This window comes from Egretta garzetta, unplaced genomic scaffold, assembly GCF_000687185.1.
Source record: "Egretta garzetta isolate BGI_Z169 unplaced genomic scaffold, ASM68718v1 scaffold68, whole genome shotgun sequence".
Classification (NCBI taxonomy): domain Eukaryota; kingdom Metazoa; phylum Chordata; class Aves; order Pelecaniformes; family Ardeidae; genus Egretta; species Egretta garzetta.
In genome coordinates, this window is record NW_009260774.1 from 471,497 (window position 1) to 491,070 (window position 19,574).

Sequence of the window (19,574 nt, forward strand, 5' to 3'; positions counted from 1 at the left end):
TTGTCAAAATGTCTGGGGAGGTCTAAGACTGGGCTTTATTAAGTGCAAGCATCTATGCCTGAAGGCTACTAGAAGCATCTGCAACTATGACTGCTGGATGGACCAGAGCTTGAAAACCTTTGCTGCAAATGTGTATCTTCATCGTTAACCTGCATTGCAGCTATTGTCACCTGTTGCTCTTTCTAGCAGGGAATTCTCGGAATAAATAGGGTAGCATCAATAGCCTAACAAGACCAACATCTGAACATTACTGTAGGGAGGCATTGTGGGGTGCCAGGGTAGGAAATTGGTAATAGGTGTTACTACCTGTATTTCCCTTTCTAAAAAACTGAATAATTAAAATAACAATGGGATGTATGTATGAAGACTATCAAAAGTAGTCTATAATTGAGAGACTTATTGGACTGATTAATAAAATTCAGGACTTCTCTATGCAAAAAAACTCAGTTGTGTGTAGGATAGTTTCTCTCTGCAACAGTGGAAGCAAACAACCAATGCCCCAGTTTCATACTGAGTTGGGGAAAAAAGCTCTGTCAGATTAATGCATGTTTTCATGTTATGGCCAGAAATGACATTAGAGAATTCATGATTTGGACTACGTCTCTGGTGCCCTGCCTTTTTCTTACTGGATTAATCCAAGCCATGTTGTTACCCGTTCTGTTAAGTTCTCCATTTCATCTCTGCAGGGGTTTGGTGGCAGATTTATACAGTCTCTAGGGTAGCAGTATCTCTTTTGAGTGGCTTTTCTGGTCAAGAAGGGGGGAAGAGTTAGCTGCTCTTCATTGTATTCCCTGCCTCTTATTTCTCAGCAGACTAAAGTGCTACTTGGATACTACTGCTGCATGCTAATACAAATGCCTGCCTAGAAGGCAGGTCCTGGTTTTCTTAAGGTGACATCAGATTTTTTTTTCTCCCTTTTAGTCAGGAAAAGTTATCAACCAGTTCTGTCTTCCTTCTTCTTGATTCCTAACGTTGTATCTCTTGTTGACTTACTAGCTCTCTTCCAGGATTTTGCCCCACTTTTCATTTGTGTAGTGGAAATTTTAGTTCTTATCCAAAATACACATGATGTAAACGGGTTAAGATTTCTTTTGTCTGACTTCCTTGTATTTAAGAAATATGAGACTTACCACCCTCTGCAAAGTGGTAGAGGGAGAAGCAGCAAGTTGTGAGACTTGGTTCTGTGAACATTTTATCATACTGTTTTATGAAAGTTTCGCCATATATACAAAAATATTTAGATGAAAATATAAAAAGTATCAAATATTTATTTTTTGTTCCCTTAATTTAGCCATGCTGTTCTGTGTTATTATTATATATAATATTCTGTTGAATATTTTACTGTTTTATAGCAAATGAAGTAGACTGTGTAGCACAACTTAATCCAAACAGAACTTAATAGAAATAAAAACCCAAGCTTTAAAATATCTGTGCTGAATGTGGGCTTTTTTCCTTCCCTTGACTTCGATGAAATAGTTTTATGTGCATTGCTATATGGGAAGTATTTAAAAGTGGAAGCACAGAGCCTCGCTGCACGGCTGCCAGCACAGGGCTGCCTCCAGGCCTGGAACGCCTCCACCCTCTATGCAAGCCAGCCCTGGAGCTGCTGAAGCCAGGGCAGCCTTTCAGGGTTGCCATGTGGGCTCTTTGTGTTGCCTGTGCCTGGTAACCTCCTACAGCTCAGGGCTTGTACGGGCATCAGTAGGGCTTAGACAAAACTGGAATCCAGGTAGTTGGCTTGTGTAAAGGCCCTGGTTTAGGAGATGAGAATCATACCCAGTATGTTGTTGGGTTTCAGTTTCCCCCCAAGCTGCTACCGTGGGAATTAAGGCGACAAATCAAATGGGTCTGTTTGGTAATAACGTCGAGTCGAATTATTGGTAGGACCTTAACAGCTCGGTGTTGCCACTCCTTAATGCCAAATCTAACATAACTATTTAAAAATATTTGTAATATTTATGTTCAGTTTTTATTACTTATGAATGCAAAATTCATCATGAAGAATTGTAATTTCGGAGAGCAATTTGTGTTGGGTTGTTTTGTTTATGATACTCTACTTTTACTTCAACTAAATGATCATTTGGGGTTTTTTTCCTTCCCCTTTAGAGAACACATGGTCTTCTAAAGAAGTCATGGGTAGCTGTTGTAGCTGTCCAGATAAAGAAACTGTCCCAGATAACCATCGAAACAAGTTTAAGGTAAGCAACTGATGTGGTATGCTGTGAGTTATTCTGTTGCTTTCTTGCAGAGTAGGTCTGTGATGGAAAAAAATTTAAATGAAAATAGGGTGAGAATTACTGAACAGTTAAAACATTGCAGAGTTGGAGGTGTCTGTGGCTACAGGTTTCTCTTGCCCCTTTGAGAAATCATCTCTTATCAGCAGTGACAGGAATTCTCTAGGCAGGGTAGGCTTTTTTATGAAAGTTTTGATATTCAGGAAGGAGAAGCAGCCCTGTGATTTTGATCCATCTCCATTACAGCTGATAGGGCCCAAGTAAGCGTTGCTGCCTCTGGGAGGTTATGGAAGTTAGGAAGGGAGTCGTAAGCATAAGGGAAGAGTTATTGGAGAAGTGTGATTATGAACCTGGATGCGGGGTCAGCAATGGAAAATTTTAGGACTGTTGGTTTTACTTGAAGATCACTACTGATGATAGCATTTTGAGAACTTTTGTCCTTTACTTGAAGAAATTTTATTTATAAACGTGCTTGTGTCCCTTATATCCCTGGAATTTATAAGCTTGTGAACACTTGTTCGTGTGCTTAACATGCTTAACGTGAAGCTGCTGAGGTCAGTGACTTTAAGTAAACATACCTTTGCAGAGTCACACAAGTCAGATTTGCTTCTGTGCTCCAAACTGTTTCTGTGAGTTGGCAAAGAAATGTAATGCTTCCGTAGTGAGAAATGATTCATGTGTTGCCTTAGGGCAACACTTGAAATGAGCTTTTAAAGCCATGGGAATTTCTGGAAATGTTTAATATTATCAGTACAAAAAGCTGAAGGATAAAATATTTTTCTGTTTTCTTGCTTTTTATGCATTTGACATCACTTTGTGTAACTAGTTCCTATTTTTCTCTGTGTAGAATTTCTCTATTGTTTGTGTGGGTCACTGATTTAGCAGCAGGGGGGAGAAGATGAAAGAATGTAATTTGCAAAATTAAGAAAGTTGGCATAAGCCTCAGTGGCAGATTAAACTATTCCTAATTCTTTTCAACTGACTAGATTTCAAGTTGAAAATGTCTGTTTAAGGAGTAACATTAATTGATGCCATAGGGAATATTTTTTGGTAGCCTTTTTATTGAGTAAGAAGGAATCCCACTAAAAGCAGCACTGTGAGGTAAAATACATGCAGAGGAAAACATACATTGTCTGAATTCCATAAAGGTTGCAGATGACCTCAACCTGGTTTAAAGCAGAAAGAATAAGAATTTAAGCTTTATACACATGTTTTCACACAAGAGAACCATAGGGTATTTGAATTATTTATTGACTTTAAAAAGGCAGGAAAAAAATCTAAGAGTCTGGTGATGCAGCACAGGGCAAGGTTATATAGGTACGTGAAGGAAGCTTTGTCCTGGAGCCCCTTATCCTTTTTCATTCCTTTTCCCAACTGTAAGTGGGGTTTTATGACAAAGCAAATATTTTTTTTTTTAGAATCGGGGCTCTGAAAGATTCCATTATCTGAGGTATGCCTTATCCATGTGGAAATACTAGAATATGTACATAAAGCCAATTTAAAAAAAAAATATTTAACTTGCAAATCTCTTCTATTTTAAATTTCCCCTCGGAGCTTACAATAATGCTATGCAATCTCATTCATATTGCTTTTAAGTATGTATTATTTTAATTCTGGGTTGGGGGAGCAGAGGAACAGGTTTGGCAAGGTGTTGGGTTTTGTTGGGGTTTTTTGTTTGGTTTTTTTTAAACTTTTACCTCAAGGATCGTAACTAATATGACAGAGCAGACGGAGTGCGTCAGTGAAACTTTTAAGACTATTAGTAGTGGTATTTGTACTCCAAAGAGTACTTACCTAATGCTGTTTAATTTCCTTTTTATAGGTTATTAATGTGGATGATGATGGTAACGAACTGGGTTCTGGCATAATGGAACTTACAGATACAGAACTAATCTTGTACACCCGTAAAAGGGACTCTGTAAAATGGCACTACCTCTGTCTCCGTCGCTATGGCTATGACTCAAACCTTTTCTCTTTTGAAAGTGGCCGAAGGTGTCAAACTGGACAAGGTACGTGGAATTTTTGTACAGAAAGCTTTTTTGAAATTTATTTGATGTTGGAAGACAATTTTGTTTAAAAGAAGTATATTTGCCTGTACTTTGGCAAGGGTTATAAATGCTATAGTTTTATATGAGAATGTGGTTTCTGGGAGAAAAGTAAGTTACCTTACGAGGAATGGTCTTAGGGTAAAATGAGGATTTGAGTTGCATATAGTTTTTGTCACTGTAGGTCTGGAGCACCTTCATGCTTCTAAGTGTGGATACTTCTGGTCAACTTAGGAGGTGGTTTTGACAGGGGAATTCTCCTACATGAGAGGTTGACTTCGCTTTCAGGGAGGGGCAGTGAAACCTGGAACTGTGGAGGAATCTCCTTAGAATTCAAAGATTACTCTATTTTTAGATTTTAAGACTGGAACACTGGTATGAACTGGATATTCCTACCCTATTATTGTCTTCAGTAACACACTTGTGTTTCATCTTCCTCCTAACACAAATACCACTTTCATTTATCAATTACATAATTCTCAAATTTTGACACATTTTTGTATGAAGTGTGTAAACTCCAGCTATGTTGTTATTTTCTCTGTGTGGCTTTAATTAGAAAAAGATGGTTACCTTTCCAGGTCCCAGATCATGCCTGTCTGGGCCAAGGTTGGCTCCCAGTGAGAAGATTTAGGATTTTCTCGCCACTGCAGTAGTCCCCAAGGGAATAGCTGTTTTGGTTGAGGTCTCAGCCTTGTTTTGCATCTTTCTCTTCTGATATAGCTGTGCATAGCTGGACTTCTTACATATTCATACATTGTGAAATTAAGTTGCATTTTTATTTTCTTACAGATTTTTAGCATTTACTAGTGGTTTTATAAATAATTATATTTAGCAATTGCAATTTTTTTTTTAATTTCACTGTAAAAAATCAGGAAGGTGAAAGAACTTGGTCATAAACAAGGCTGGTCAATCATCATTGTCCAAGCAGAGGTAAGGGCAGACAGGTTTGGGTTTTTTTGATAAGAGTTTAGAAAGTATTCTCAGTTCATCTCCTAATGAGAAACAGAGATGTTTTCAAATGTTACAGTATACTCCGTACTAAACTAAATTTTCAGACTTCTAAGAAGAAAGTAATAAACTTTGTTTTGAAGAAAATCACTTTAATTGATTTTTCAGGTTTAATTTACTGCTTCTTCTAAACATGTAAAACACATACTAACAAAATTAAATTGAAAATACTATTTTGAAGGTTCTTTTCCACGGCCTATTAGCAAGTCTGCAAAATTTTCCACCGAGTCTAATTGACTTCTCTGCTTCCCTCCTAATCTTTTTTTTTTTTTTTTTTTTTTTTTTAAATAGAGAAGATTAAGCAGGCTGTGTAAGCAACAACCCTTTCCTCCCTCTTTTGTTTCTTGCCTTCCTTACGTAATATTAAAATACTGTGAATATTGAGAAAAAAGAAACCTGGCAGAAAATGTTCTCTCTGCTGCGTTTTTGCAATGAAGCGTTGTTCCTGAGACCTACACTGGGGTTTGCGGGCACAGTTACAAAACTTCATCTTTACTTGGTGAGATGACCGTGACGTTTTTCATTTGAGAGTACCCTGAATACAGCCCGGCAACTTTTACTGATTGCATTAATCAATATTCTTGTGTTTTCCATTTAATCTCAAATTATATCTATTGATAAGTTGTCAGAATGTACTGAGGGTGAAACATTGAGTTTGTGGTAGGTATTAAAAACCTTGAAGATGTGTTTTGGGAGCGCAGCTAATAGATAATTCAGGATAGAAAACTTGGAGGAGCTGGTGTGTCACCATATTGTGTAAGTGACTGATCACGTATTTAATTTGAATGTATTTAATAATAATCAAGGTTTCATCAAGTTGTTTTTGCTTGCAGTTTCAGTGCGAATTTGGTGCACCTCATATTTTAAGGAATTTTTAAGCAAGTGGGAAGCACTTTTTTTAAACAAGTGGGTAAAGGCAGTTGAATTTCTCAGAAGCATACTGGGAGCTTTTTAAAGCTTGTGAACCCAGATTTTTTTTTTTTAATTTTATTTTTTTGTCCATTAGGATTTAAGTAGCCAGTGAGAATTTTCAGAAATACACAAAAATTTAAACATGGACTATTGTACTTGAGCTGGATCACGGGTTGGGGAAATGTAGTGGAAGAAGCTGTACAGCTGCTGTGCTGCAGGCATGAAGCTTATCCACTGCACCAGCTGAATATGAATTGTTGAGCATCATTCCTTTTGGCCCGTTTGGTGTATTCCTCTTAGCCCATCTGGTGTATTCCCAGCTGGGTTTTTGTCAACTTCTGCCATGTGGAGAATTTCTGGTAGTTCTGATCTCTCACAGTTCTGCATCCTTAAATAAGTATTAACAGTATATTAGCATAGTTGCACTTACAGAACTAGCTATAAAGGTAGGTAGTTTTTAGTAAAGAGTGTTTTAAGATTGTAATACTCACTTTAAAAACTGAGCACCTGCACCCCCGTTTAACAAGCATGTCAACTTTAACTTCATGCTTTCAATGGAAGAATAATCCAAAGCTGGGACTTTGCCGGTGAGGGTAAGTTGGGGCGCTCCCTGCTGTTTAAAGGCAAAGTGGCACAATACACATGCAAAACACACGGTATTGCTGCTAACTTTGTGTTCTGTGTCTACCCTTTAGCCTAAAGCAATTGGTTTGTTACTGTCCGTTTCACACAGTTTGTCTTACTAGCTTTTCATTTTTATCTTCTTAAAGAAACTAAACGTTTACCCAGTGTTTAAATCCTTCTTTCCTGTTGTGCAGGTATCTTACTTTTATGGTCATTTAATAGAAATCTGGTTTAAAAAATATGACCTTGTAGCACCACAGTAGTTTAATTTAGTGTTTTTATTTATTTAGCAGGTATCTTTTGTACCAGCTTAAAAAAAAAAAAAAATTTGCCCTGTTTTGTGCCTTTTTTTTTTTTTTTTAACCACTCAGCACTCAAAACTTAGTTTTGCTTTTAATTGAATGAATTTTCTGTTCTAGTTTAACTTTTGGTGCATGGGAAACTTATTCTTCTTTTAGATAAACACTTTAAAGGTTCTCACAGTAATTTTATGTGTTTTGGTGCAATAAAAATTTCTTCACATTTTTGCTTCTTTAACAGGTATTCATTATGTGGATTCCAGTTCTATTATTTGAAAGTTATATACATTGTAAGGCATGTTTCTTACGTTAAAGGATTTTGATTTTTTTCTTGTGTATTTATAGGAATCTTTGCCTTTAAATGTGCCCGTGCGGAAGAGCTATTTAATATGTTACAAGAGATAATGCAGAATAATAGCATAAATGTGGTAGAAGAACCAGTAGTAGAAAGGAATAATCATCAAACTGAGTTGGAAGTTCCAAGAACCCCTCGAACGCCTACCAGTAAGTAGGGTTATGCTGTCAGATGATATACCTGAATGTAATGTGGTACTTAGCTTTAAATCAGTTTTCTTTTTAATTACTTAAAGATTTAATGCAAATTAAATGCTGTTTTCAGCTAAGAGGCTAATTACCAGCAACGCGTTCTCTTGAGGTACTTGCTGAGGGTTCTCTTTTGAGAATCCTAAGTCTTGGGAGCAAAACTGCCATAGTCAAGTTCTTCAGCTTTAAGAAATAAATTTTGGGAACTTAGTTGTTGTATAAGAGCTCTGCTCTGAATTGCTTTATAATGTATCACCATATTTTACTTGTAGCATTTCTGAGAAATATTAATGTTGGGCAATGTTCCAGCCTTTTTATTAGGAAAAAAGTAATGGTAATATCATGTCTGTAGTGGGTTTGGAATCTTTTTTTTTTTGCTGTGAATAGATGGGTGGGTAGATTGAAGTCCTTTCAACAATAGTGGAGGATTTTAAGTAATCCCAGGCAGATGGCTTGATATTTGAAACTAGGAATGCCAGGTTATTTCAGAGAAATGGAAGCTTAAGTAAATAAGTCCCTGTGTGCTAGGGAGACACGCTGTTAATGGTAGAAAGAGAAGTTGGATACGGAGTTTACTGGGAGGTCTGTGGTGCGTAATACACCTAGATTTCAGTGGTTGCTTCAGACATGTTTCCCAGTAAATACTAGGATGCTATACTTTGCAGTTTGCTTTCCCTCTCCTTCCCCCCAGCAAAATTGAGTCTTGTGAATACTCTTTTACATATTTTAATTTCTCCTTTGAAAGTTGAAAATGAACATATAAAGCATCTTACTCATATACAGTAAAATGTTCTATTTTAATACGGTTTTTCTTGTTTTCTAATTGAATCAGCTCCTGGGTTCAATGCACAAAGTTTACCTAACGGCTATCCCAGATATCCATCTTTTGGAGATGCTTCATCACATCCTTCCAGCAGACATCCTTCTGTCGGAAGTGCACGCCTCCCCTCTGTTGGTGAAGAATCAACACATCCTTTACTTGTAGCAGAGGAGCAAGTGGGTATTTTTTCCTATATTTTCCTATATTTTTCTAATGTTTACTCTGTAGACTTTCATTTATGTTTTTCATTATCAGGTGTGATGTATTTCTATTGTGTGTTAGCTACCTCAGAAGACTGTTTGCTTTGCCTCTTTAAAATGATACTTTGTAGGACAGCTGGCTGAGGAAGAGTAACTATTTTAAGTTGCTCTTCATATTTATATACAAATAATGATACAGAAAGTATGTATTTGCATATATTATTTTCAAAAATTTCAGTAATTGTTTTTAAAAACATAAATTGTATTTTATGAGAGGTCCTGGTCAAAAAGCTTCTTTACATATAATCTTCTATTTGGTGAATAGAAATCATGGAATAATTGAGGTTAGAAGGGACCTCTAGAGTCCTCTTGGTCAAATTTTAAAGTTAGAGGAGGTTGCACAGAGCCTTGTCCTGCTGTGCATTGAATACTCCAGACAAGGGGATTCCACAGTGTCTCTGAGCCACGTGTTCCAGTATTTGACCACCTTTGCTTTGAAAGCATTTTTCTGTAATATGAAAAGAAAATATGAAGGGAGGGAGAAAAAAAAGTGCAAATAGCATTTGAATTTCCTTTTTTTTTTTTTTTTTTTTTTTTTTTCCTTTCTTCCCCTTTTAGGTGCACACTTATGTCAACACTACTGGGGTACAAGAGGAAAGAAAAAATCGATCAAGTGTGCATGTGCCACTGGAATCAAAGCTTTCAAACACTGAAACAACTAAAGTGAAAGAAGATCAGATGTGTACTGATGACAGAGATGCTCAGGTCCTCCTGGAGCCCGAAGGAGTCAAGTTTGTTTTAGGACCAACACCTGTTCAAAGGCAGTTAATGGAAAGAGAGAAACTGGAGCAACTTGGGAGAGACCAAGTTAGTGGCAGCAGCACAAACAACACTGAATGGGACACTGGGTACGACAGTGATGAACGTAGAGAAACACCATCTGGTAATAAATTGGTGTATGAAAATATAAATAGGTTATCAATCCCTAGTGCCTCAGGGGTCAGGAGAGGTCGTTTGACATCAACCAGTACCTCAGACACCCAGAACATTAACAACTCTGCTCAGAGGAGAACTGCGCTGTTGAACTATGAGAACTTGCCATCCTTGCCTCCTGTTTGGGAAGCCCGCAAGCTGAGTAGAGATGAAGATGACAGTTTAGGACCAAAGACCCCATCTCTGAATGGCTACCACAATAACCTAGATCCAATGCATAATTATGTCAATACAGAGAATGTAACAGTACCAGCAAGTGCTCATAAAGTAGAATTTACACGACGTCGGGACTGTACTCCAACGGTCTTTAACTTTGACATTAGGCGTCCAAGTTTAGAACACAGGCAGCTCAACTATATACAGGTTGACTTGGAAGGTGGTAGTGACTCCGACAACCCTCAGACTCCAAAAACCCCCACCACTCCACTTCCGCAAACTCCAACCAGGCGCACAGAGCTGTATGCTGTGATAGACATTGAAAGAACTGCTGCTATGTCAAGCTTGCAAAAAGCACTGCCCCGAGATGATGGTACTTCTAGGAAAACTAGACATAACAGTACTGACCTGCCTATGTGAGCCTGGGAAGCATTAAATCATTTGCACCTTTTGTGAAGTTTATAAAATTGAAGATGCAAACACTTTGCATTTCTTAACACTAAAGCCTTTTATAGACTAATAGAACTTTTTCTGCATACTTCATGTACTTGTCTAACTAAAGGGAATTAATGTAGAGCAAGTATTCATTTAGGAAACACTGTTTCATTCTACAGTAGTAGTAATTACTGCATAGCAGCATCACCACCTTTCACAGTGCCTCTTTAAATTGATTAGAGTCTGAGTGACACGCCAGTTTTGAATTTATAAATATTCTGGTCTGGTGCCTATACTCGTTAATGGCATTTATAACACTTTTTAAAGCCTCTTGATATGTGCATTATTAGCAGGTAAACTTAATCTTTCAAGGTACCTATCTTACGTTCATTCCTCATTGAAGTGGCTCCTCCAGAATGAAATGTATGTAATGCATTAATTCACTCAGTTTGACGTACACAAGGTATATTGGTTCATCTCAAGGGATATAAACAGCACACCTTTTTTGTCTGTTTTTTTTTCTTTAAGACCACATGGGCAAGAAGGCCTACAATTCCCTATAATTTTCTTAACTTGTGTGATATTTGAGAGGTCACATCGAAGTTCGTTGATCAGAGCTATAAATGCATCTAAACCCAGCCTTAAGCTCCTTCCGCAAGAAGAGAATTCCCAGTGGCGTATCAAGTTCCCTGTGAAATCTGACAGAATTTTAATCTCAGTAGAGTTTTGGGTGTGTTTTTTGTGAAGGAATTCACAGGTTGGCTGTATGAATTAAGGCTCTCTTGTAATTTCTTAGTTCAGTGTGCCTTCCTTTCTTCGCATTTGTGTGTCTCTTTTTTTATCTGTTCCATAATGTCTTGTTTTAAAAGTCAAAATTTTGTACTTAGCTTTAATTATTGTTCAGGGTCATTGATGTGTTTGTCTTACTCTCAGCATTTGGCAACAAAGACTCGAAGGTCAAATGGTTGTCTTTGTCCATTGTTCTGCTTTTTTATGCCTGACAGAGATATCCCAGCTCTCCAGCAGCATGCATTATTGCACAACTGGAAAGGTTTATTATGCAGTTATCGTCTTCCTCTAAAGCATCAGACACAGGTTACACGGGAGGCAGGGTACTGGACTTGATAGTTCTTTACAGAAAATTGTACATTCTAGCAATGTGCATCCATAGTTGATAGTATAATTTAGAAAGATACGTAGTAAATTATCTGAAGGTAGTATTACCTACAAGCATATTTCTTTTCCTTTTGCAGTTGGTGAACTTGGTTACAGTGACAGTTACTCAGTGTTACAGGTACATCCAGGTAGAATGTTGTTTGTTGAATATGCCAGATGTATGCTTAGCAGACATTTTGGGGTTTGTTTTGTTTTGTTTTTTAATACTCTGAATAATTCTAGAATTCTGGCAGTATTGCAGGTGCACCTTGGTACTAGCAGCAGCAGAGATTACTCTTGAGCCTGTGATTGCAAAGGAACTGACACTTGTGTGAACTGGTGTGATGTAAAATAACACTTGAACTGTGAGTGAGGAAAAACATGCAAGAAAAGCCATTTGGAGATCTGAAAAAGAATTAAGGGTCTTCATGCAATATTTGAATTGAAGTTTTGTAAAAAACAAACTACAGTTATTTTCAGTCTGCTAAATTGGAGTGTATTCCTGTTCCTTTGTTAACTTTTTCTTTGGTCTTAGTTTAGTAGTGGCAGCAGTGGTAGCACCTGAAATCCATGCAGCTTGCTGAACCATTAAGGGATACCAGGCAACCTTTTCACTCTCACTTTCATTATTCGTTACAGACTGTATGGTACTGAAATAACAGATGCACAAAGAACATAATTTGCAGAAGTAAAAGATGGGTCATTGAGACCATTATGAGGAACTTAAGTGAGATTAAAAACCTCATTAATGATTTTACAGTCAACCTATGTGTACTGTTGTGATAGACCCATTGACTTGTGGGGAGACCTTGGTACTCAAGAAGGTAATGACTACCTAGAGCTAGACATTTTACAGGTCTGCAATGTTAGTGCTCCTTCACATCTTTGCCACTGCCTCACCTTACACTATGGTCTGTACTGAAGAGAAATTGCCAGGTATTGCAAAATACTTACTGGGTTCATGATGCTGGTGTGATTCTTGTTCTTAGCTTATAGCTCACTAAAATTTGTAAGCTGAACTAATGCTTCAGCATGTGTTTTGAGGCAAACGTGTTCTAGCTGCCTAGACATATTTGGTCCGTATCTGTGTCGTATGGGTGTTTCAGAAATACTAATTGTTTAGACCCTTAAAACACACCTGTGAGGCAGGGAAGTAATACTCTTAATTGACAAATAGGCAAACAGAGGATTCAGGTAGATCCTAAGTAACCTGTCAAAATGACAACAACCAACCATATCCTTCCTTAGTTCTGGTGCACTGTCCTGTGTTTAGCCCGAATAGTCTCAGATACAAAGGATGGATGGTCTCAGTAATTTTTTTTTATGTTGTTGCACGTCCCACAATACTTCATAGGGGATGTTTTCTTAGCTCTGGTCCCCAGAATTGAGAACATACTGAAACTTTCTGTAGCCTTAATTATATTAAGTCTGATGACGTATTTTCCAGAGCTATTTTTTTACCCTCTTGCATTTTACAGGTGGGAATAATGCTTTCTCGTTTTGTGTACGCTGCAAAGATACTGGATAGTCCCGGTTACCCACACTAGTCATCTTTAGCATTCGTTATTTTCTGCCCCTTGAAGTAGATGTAGTTGCAATGCACTTTACCCTTTGAGACTTGGTAAATATTTTTTTCAATTCAGTCTCTTTAGAGGCTGTGATTAGATTTAGTGTCTGTAATCTAGGATTCCGTTTTTCAGCTGAAATCTCTCCACAGCATTTAGATTGTATTTATTTCGGGCCCACAGGTGTGTAGATGGAGAAACTACAAATATATAACCATTTTCTTTAGTAACTGAGACATGTAAAGTTTACATAAACTAGGTCCTGCAAAAATCACAGTGTCTCCATCAGTTCTACTTTTCATCCGTAACATGCAAATGGCTGCTACCCTTCAAGCACATTTGACAAGGGAAAGCCTTTAACCATAGGTGCGAAGTTTTGGGAAAGACATACATTAGTGTATCTTCTAAACAAGGAAACTCAGTTGATAAAAAAGATGAAACAGTGACCAAAAGTACATAATGGCGATTGTACTAGAAATACAGTTAGTGAGAATTTAATCCATTGGTTATATCAGGAAAAGATTTTTTGTTAAATTGATGTCAAGAGGAGGACCAATTTTTTAATTTTGTGGTGTTTCTTGGTGACTCCATAAAGCAATATAAAACAGACCATTCTGAAAACCTTAACTCTCATTAGAACATTCTTGTTTCCCCCCGATAAGTAAGTTTTGCATATGGCAGGGGTTGAATGTAATGGTGTGTGTTGAGGCACTATTCCTGTTCTTATTAAAGTCCACAGAACTTTTTATAGAAATCTTAAGTGTTCAAATAGACATTTCATATTATGAACTGCTTAATTTTCCCCCCCAGATGTTTGGATATTTGTGTGTGTGTTTACACCTCTGACTAGGGCTTGGGTGTAAAAAGGGCCACAGAAAGGTGTAAGCTGTACCAAGGCCAAACCAATGTCAAAACAGGGCTGTTCTTTTGCAGGTGACAGACCAGCAGGTGGTTTTGCTGGTTTTTTAACAGTGTGTATTGACTCAAAATCTGGCTACCCTTGTTTTTGTTTTATATTTAAACACTTCTCAGTGAGATAGTCAGGAGAGAGCAGATTGTCTTTATTCACCATCGGTGGAGTAAAAATGCAAGTTCTGATTAATGTCAGTTACTACTTTGAGCATATAATGATGTATCTGATTTGAACCTCTCTTTCTGAGCAGTATTCTCCTCTTTGTGTAAAGTGGGATCAATGGTGAAATTCCATTTCTGCACTGTACTAATTTATTTAATGGCTGCAAATAAGATGAAACTGATTTAGTAGGAACTAATAGTGTACTTAAATCTGAAATTCTCTTATTTCCCCTAAAGAAGCTTGGTGCTTCAGTCTGATGATAGAATTAGGTATTTTTGGAACTTAATGGTAAGATCTTTCCCATCTTTTCCTTGAGGTAGCAATTCAGGCATTTATATTTGACAGTATTTACTTAATATAAACATAAGTTCATTTATGATATCTTTACTTTAAATCCATATACACTCCAAAAAAAAAAAATCCAGAAGAAATTCCACCACAAAAAACTGCGTTAAGATGGAGTCAAGGTTGCTGATGTCCTTCTTACAGAGCATATACGAAAAAGACAGGAAGTCGTGAGTTCAGGTTCTTTTGCAATCTTTAGGAATTACTTCCTCTTTTGGACAAGATAAGTGAATAACAAAAAAACACAACAACTTAGCAGCTGTTAACTCTGACCATGTATACATTATTTCTTGTGATACTGTGCTGTAAGGTATGTGACTAAGTCTTTCAGATGTCTTATGAGGATATTATCCTAACACGGTGTTTACTCCAGATTAACGCAGTATTTTGTTTGGAAATATGTAGGTGTACAGATAGAATATGAGAGATAAAGATACCTTTAAAGTTGATGGAACAAGTGTTGGACGTTTCTATATTTTTATATATTACAAAGGGCATTTTGAAATTTTTCTTGCAGTTTTAGTAATTATTTAGTGTGGTAATATGCATATATTGTGACAACATTTTCTGCTATATCCATTACTTTGGTGTAATTCTATTTTATGTAGCAAATATGTGTATATACAAAGGAGGTTATGTAAAAAATACGATTAAGAAACAGGCTCGAGCCCTTCAGAACAGGGACTGTCTTCCTCTGTGTCTGCAAAGTACTTAACGCCTTGGGGTCCCAGCCATGGCTCACGCCTGCGACCGGTGGTGACCAAATTGCCATGCGATGAGCGTGGAGGAGCAGCTCCTCTGCCTTCCTCGAGAGGCCTTAGTACAGAAGGTGCCGTGAAGCTCCCCGCGCCGCTCCCCGGTGCTGGGGCCGTGCTCTGCGTGGCTGTTCCCAACACCACCTGCCAACAACCCAGAGAGCCCAGACTCCGTGTGTCCTTTGCTCCAGTCCCTCCCTTTGGCAACAGGACAGGAAGCCTGAGGTAGGAGATTTGGTGTCACCAGGGAATCTTCCTTGTTAGCAGGGCGATCCTTCCAGAGCTTGCTCGGGCCTCATGCAGCGTCCTTTGAAGCCGAACGAATGAGTCGTGTTGACTTCAAGGGCCACTGGATGTGTTCCTACAAGATCAAGTTCTGCTGACGTAACAGCTCCGTTACACCTGAGGACCTGGTTGGTCAAGTTCTTCAGGAATGGTCTAAAAATACTGTAAAAATATAAATATATTTAATTACATGTGCTTAAAAAAAAAAATCCTATTTGTTGTGGTCAGAGTGCAGATTATTATGTGAATTTTGATTTCTTAGTCATAATTGCATATATATTGCTTTAACTATTATGTATGAAAGAGGAAGTGATTCTAAAGCGTGTGAAAGATGAGGATTACACCTGTTTTTTAATGGTTACATTACTTGGGAATGGATGTCAGCAAATTTAGCTCCATATTAATGCAGTTTTTTTGCATTAGAATATGTGTGTATATCATACACCCACATTTTATATATAATATATTATATATTTGGTACTAACTTTGTATTTTCCCTGAAATTTTGCCAAATCTCAAACACAGATGTTCTCACTTGTAAGTCTTCGGTACTTAATAACTGAATGTATAAGAACTGCTCTGGTGTGAAAGGGAAGAGTGTTGTTCGATGTCCCACAATGCAGATGTCTCAACCAGCAGGCACGTTGCCTTTTTCACATCTCGTGTCATTGCAGCATTGCCTTTTGTCTCCTGAAAAAGAGTCTGTGTTTTCACAACTAAACTGCAGACCTGCCATTACAGTCCAGCTGAATACCGCTCTAGCATAAAAGCCGGCTGGTAGTAGTAAGAATACAATAGTCACCAGTGTGCCACAAATGCATTTATTAAATGCAGATATAGACATTTCTACAAAGGCCAAAATCTTATGTTGTATGTTCCTTTCTTGTCATTACATTGTATGATATTGTAAGATTATTGTATGTCCTAATTTGCATTATAAAATGTTTTTTCCTACTTAAAGGCATAAATATAGCAACTTTGTATAAAGGTAGCTTTCTAGATTTTTATTTCTTTTATATAAAAAAAGTCTAAACAGTGGGACCATTGCCAAATTGTTTATAAAATTTCAATTAATTCGCCCTGTTCGATGAATTTGTTTTTACAAACATTCCGTATTTCTTTTATGAAAAAAGCGATATTATACTATGCAAAAAAGAGTGTATTTTTATGCCATTCCACATTAATCTTTAAAAAATTAATTTCACTTGTTTTAAGCTGTCATTATTGAGAAAGCTTACCAAATGTGCATTTTTTAAAAATGTATTATGACATTTTTCCCCTTTACCAGTGCCAACTTCATTTGGAAAAAAAAAAAAAAAAATTGTAGCATGGCAATAAACTATTGATTTTACATTGAAAATCGTCTGTGGGTTACTTCAAGAGTTCCCAGGGTTAGTGTCGCTGTATTGTATTTCATTAGTGTAACCTTTTTTGCTTTTCTTATAATTGTTGCTTCAGGTACCTATTCCCCTCCCCTAATGATAAAAAAACAATAGGTTGTGGTAGTACTGTTGCTATCGACTACTGGCTAGTGAATCCCATGCCAGCAATTTGAATGTGCTCCTTTCGCGATTACTTAAGGACTAAGATTTCACAAAACCCAAATGGACTTTGTTAGCATAGTACTGATAAATTCAGAAAGAAAGTAATAAGAAAACACAAGGATCCAAGGTTGATGTCCTCTCCAGATGGCCTTTTCGCTTTTTTCCGGAGACTATAAAATACGGTGGTGATTTTATCAAAAATCGGTGTTTCCTCTTCTCCCTCCCAAGTCACTGTTTTAAGGCGTAATTTCAGTAAAGATGTTTCTAGTCAACAAACAAAGAAGACCCTAGAAACATCAGGAGATACTGTTTTCAGCACCTGTTAAGAAACAACATTACGTGGTCCTTGCACAATGTTGGTTTAACTTTGACAGCTGAAAACTCTGTTCTCAAGGTTTTCGTATCCCTGGCCAACAATTTTGCAGCTCTCCTAACAAGAACGGCTGCTTAGCAGCAGTCCATTACACTTCCTGTTTCCATACTAACATGATAGGGACTTCAGTAGAAATTTGGGTTCTTTGTACCTTCATTTCAAAGAGAAAAGCAAGCTTCCCAGTTGCGTTGGGTTGAAATGCACCAGTGCACCAGTTCTGATGTGACACTAGGTGAAAGATACACCGAGAATTAATTGCTAGCAGTATTATGACTTAAAAACATCATGCAACCGATGCAAGTGATCCCAATTAAAATACGCATATGCCTCACATTCTTGACCTGATGATGCTTTATTCTGAAATAAAATCTTGAAGCCAGCTCAGAATGGGTGGCGCTGAACAGGCACGCATTAAAGAGCCGACCTTCCAGCCATATGCGCCTTGTACTAGGATTTCCAGTGATGATACAGACTGGCCTTGTTGAAATCCCTATACATAAATCACAATCGTACATCTGCGAATTTTCAGTTGGCAGCACCTGAAGAGTTGGATTTTGGTGAAGAGTGCCCATTTTCCTTCCTTCCTCAAACTCGCATCTGCCCAGAGGCTTGAGCGACCGCCTTGACTGGAGTTAAACCTCAAACTAGATACTGCGATCGATGCCTGAATTATTGGGCCCGGGGAAACCAGGGAATGGTTGCTGCTCTGTTACGCCTACATCATTAACGGCTTGCATGTAAGCAGAAGGTCTACATCTGGATTAAAGCGCTGTCAGTAGGTCCTGAGACATGTGGAGGTCTGATGGAGAATTCATCCCTGAGCAGCCAAGCCTGCGCATCGCTGAGCGGTCCGGTGTGTCAAGTGGTCTTTGGGACGGAAACAGGCTCTGTTTCTTAACCTTGAAAGAGATGAGGTGATTTACAAAGCATACACATTTATGAAAATATTAAAATGAGGCACTTTTTCTTTTTTCCTACACTTACAGTGTGACCTTAAAAACCGCCACTGGCACAACAGAGGTGTGGTCACTGCGCAGCTGATAGCGAGAGGCCCCTAGGAACCCAGGACTAGCGCTGCTGCTGGGCTCTTCCTCCTCGGGTGTCACTACTTTTACATGTTACAAAGCTTAGCTTAGCAACAGTCAAAAGCCCCTTAAACCAAACTTTGAAATTTGTCGTAGTAAGTTTTTCTGTGAGCATTTGATCTTCCAAAGGCCATAACTCGGTTAATTGTCCAAAGCACTTACAAGTATTTTTTTTTCCCCAGCTCACACCACAGTAGCAGCAAATGTGAATGAAAACGAATCATTCATTCAGTGCAAATCTTTGTGAATGCTCAAGTTCTGAGAGAAAAAGATAGCGTTGTTTTAGTTGGGTTATTAGCCCCAGCTAAAACTTAAGGTACTTTTCTACCTAACTATGAGGAAAACTGAAGATGTTAAAATTCAGTTAGTACTCTAGTTTTCTGAAAAAGGTTAGAGGGCGTAACATATCTAACTTTCTGAGGAAAACGAAGCAAAAAGCCCAGATAACTCAAGAGAATACTAATTGGTTATTGACATACGAAAAAACAGAGGTAGATGTGAAAGTTGGCGGAGTTTTGGGCGTGTTCTTTTTTTTTGCTGTCTCCATTGGGATAGATACCTGTCTTTGGCCAGACTGAATTGAGAACAAACAGCTTTGCATACATCACAAACGATTTGTATCTGGCAGCAAGAAGGTGAGTGCCAGCTAGAATTAATTATGAAGGAGCAAGTCATAAAAAACAATTCACTTTTTTTTTTTTTTATATGACCGAGTAACTAACAGGCTTTTTGTGTGGAGGAAAAGTAGTGACAGAACAAGGCTTGGATGCGGTCTCACACATCTGCAAAGCTTCCAGGAGAACAGTTACCAATTTTTTAATATTGAAATGAAGAGTGTGTGGAGCAGGTTTGTGCCGGGGCATCGCCTGCTCACTGCTTTCAGTTGGCGACGTGGCTGGTGCAACAGCAGGTACCCGGAACGGTCTGGCAGGCACACCGCAGCAATTTAAAATGCTTTTGACTGGTTTGAGACCTGACCTGCGGGAATATGATGAAATTAACCCGGGGAAACCGCAAGCTCCCTCGCTGGGGCAGAAATAACGCGGCACAGCAAGGCAGCGGCAGGTAAGCGCCTCGACGGCAGGCCGCTCCTGGGAGAGGGGCTGGGGCGCTGCGGCGCCCT

At 38.1% G+C, this 19,574-nt stretch overlaps 1 protein-coding gene across 2 annotated transcripts in view; it reads left to right on the forward strand.

Moving 5' to 3' along the window:
* The window catches only part of FRS2 (fibroblast growth factor receptor substrate 2), a 40,233-nt gene extending 25,589 nt beyond the window's left edge, over window positions 1-14,644 (forward strand). Inside the window, exons 1-6 of one of the 2 annotated variants that reach the window (XM_035901689.1) lie at window positions 2,122-2,198; window positions 3,653-3,684; window positions 4,057-4,243; window positions 7,468-7,626; window positions 8,498-8,661; window positions 9,304-14,644. In XM_035901689.1, the coding sequence (XP_035757582.1) occupies window positions 4,102-4,243; window positions 7,468-7,626; window positions 8,498-8,661; window positions 9,304-10,254 (1,416 nt within the window). In that variant the 5' untranslated portion in view covers window positions 2,122-2,198; window positions 3,653-3,684; window positions 4,057-4,101 and the 3' untranslated portion in view covers window positions 10,255-14,644. Of the gene's footprint in view, window positions 1-2,106; window positions 2,199-3,652; window positions 3,685-4,056; window positions 4,244-7,467; window positions 7,627-8,497; window positions 8,662-9,303 lie in introns of those variants that run through there. The other variant, XM_009646259.2, reaches the window with a different exon arrangement.
* Window positions 14,645-19,574: the final 4,930 nt, after the last annotated feature.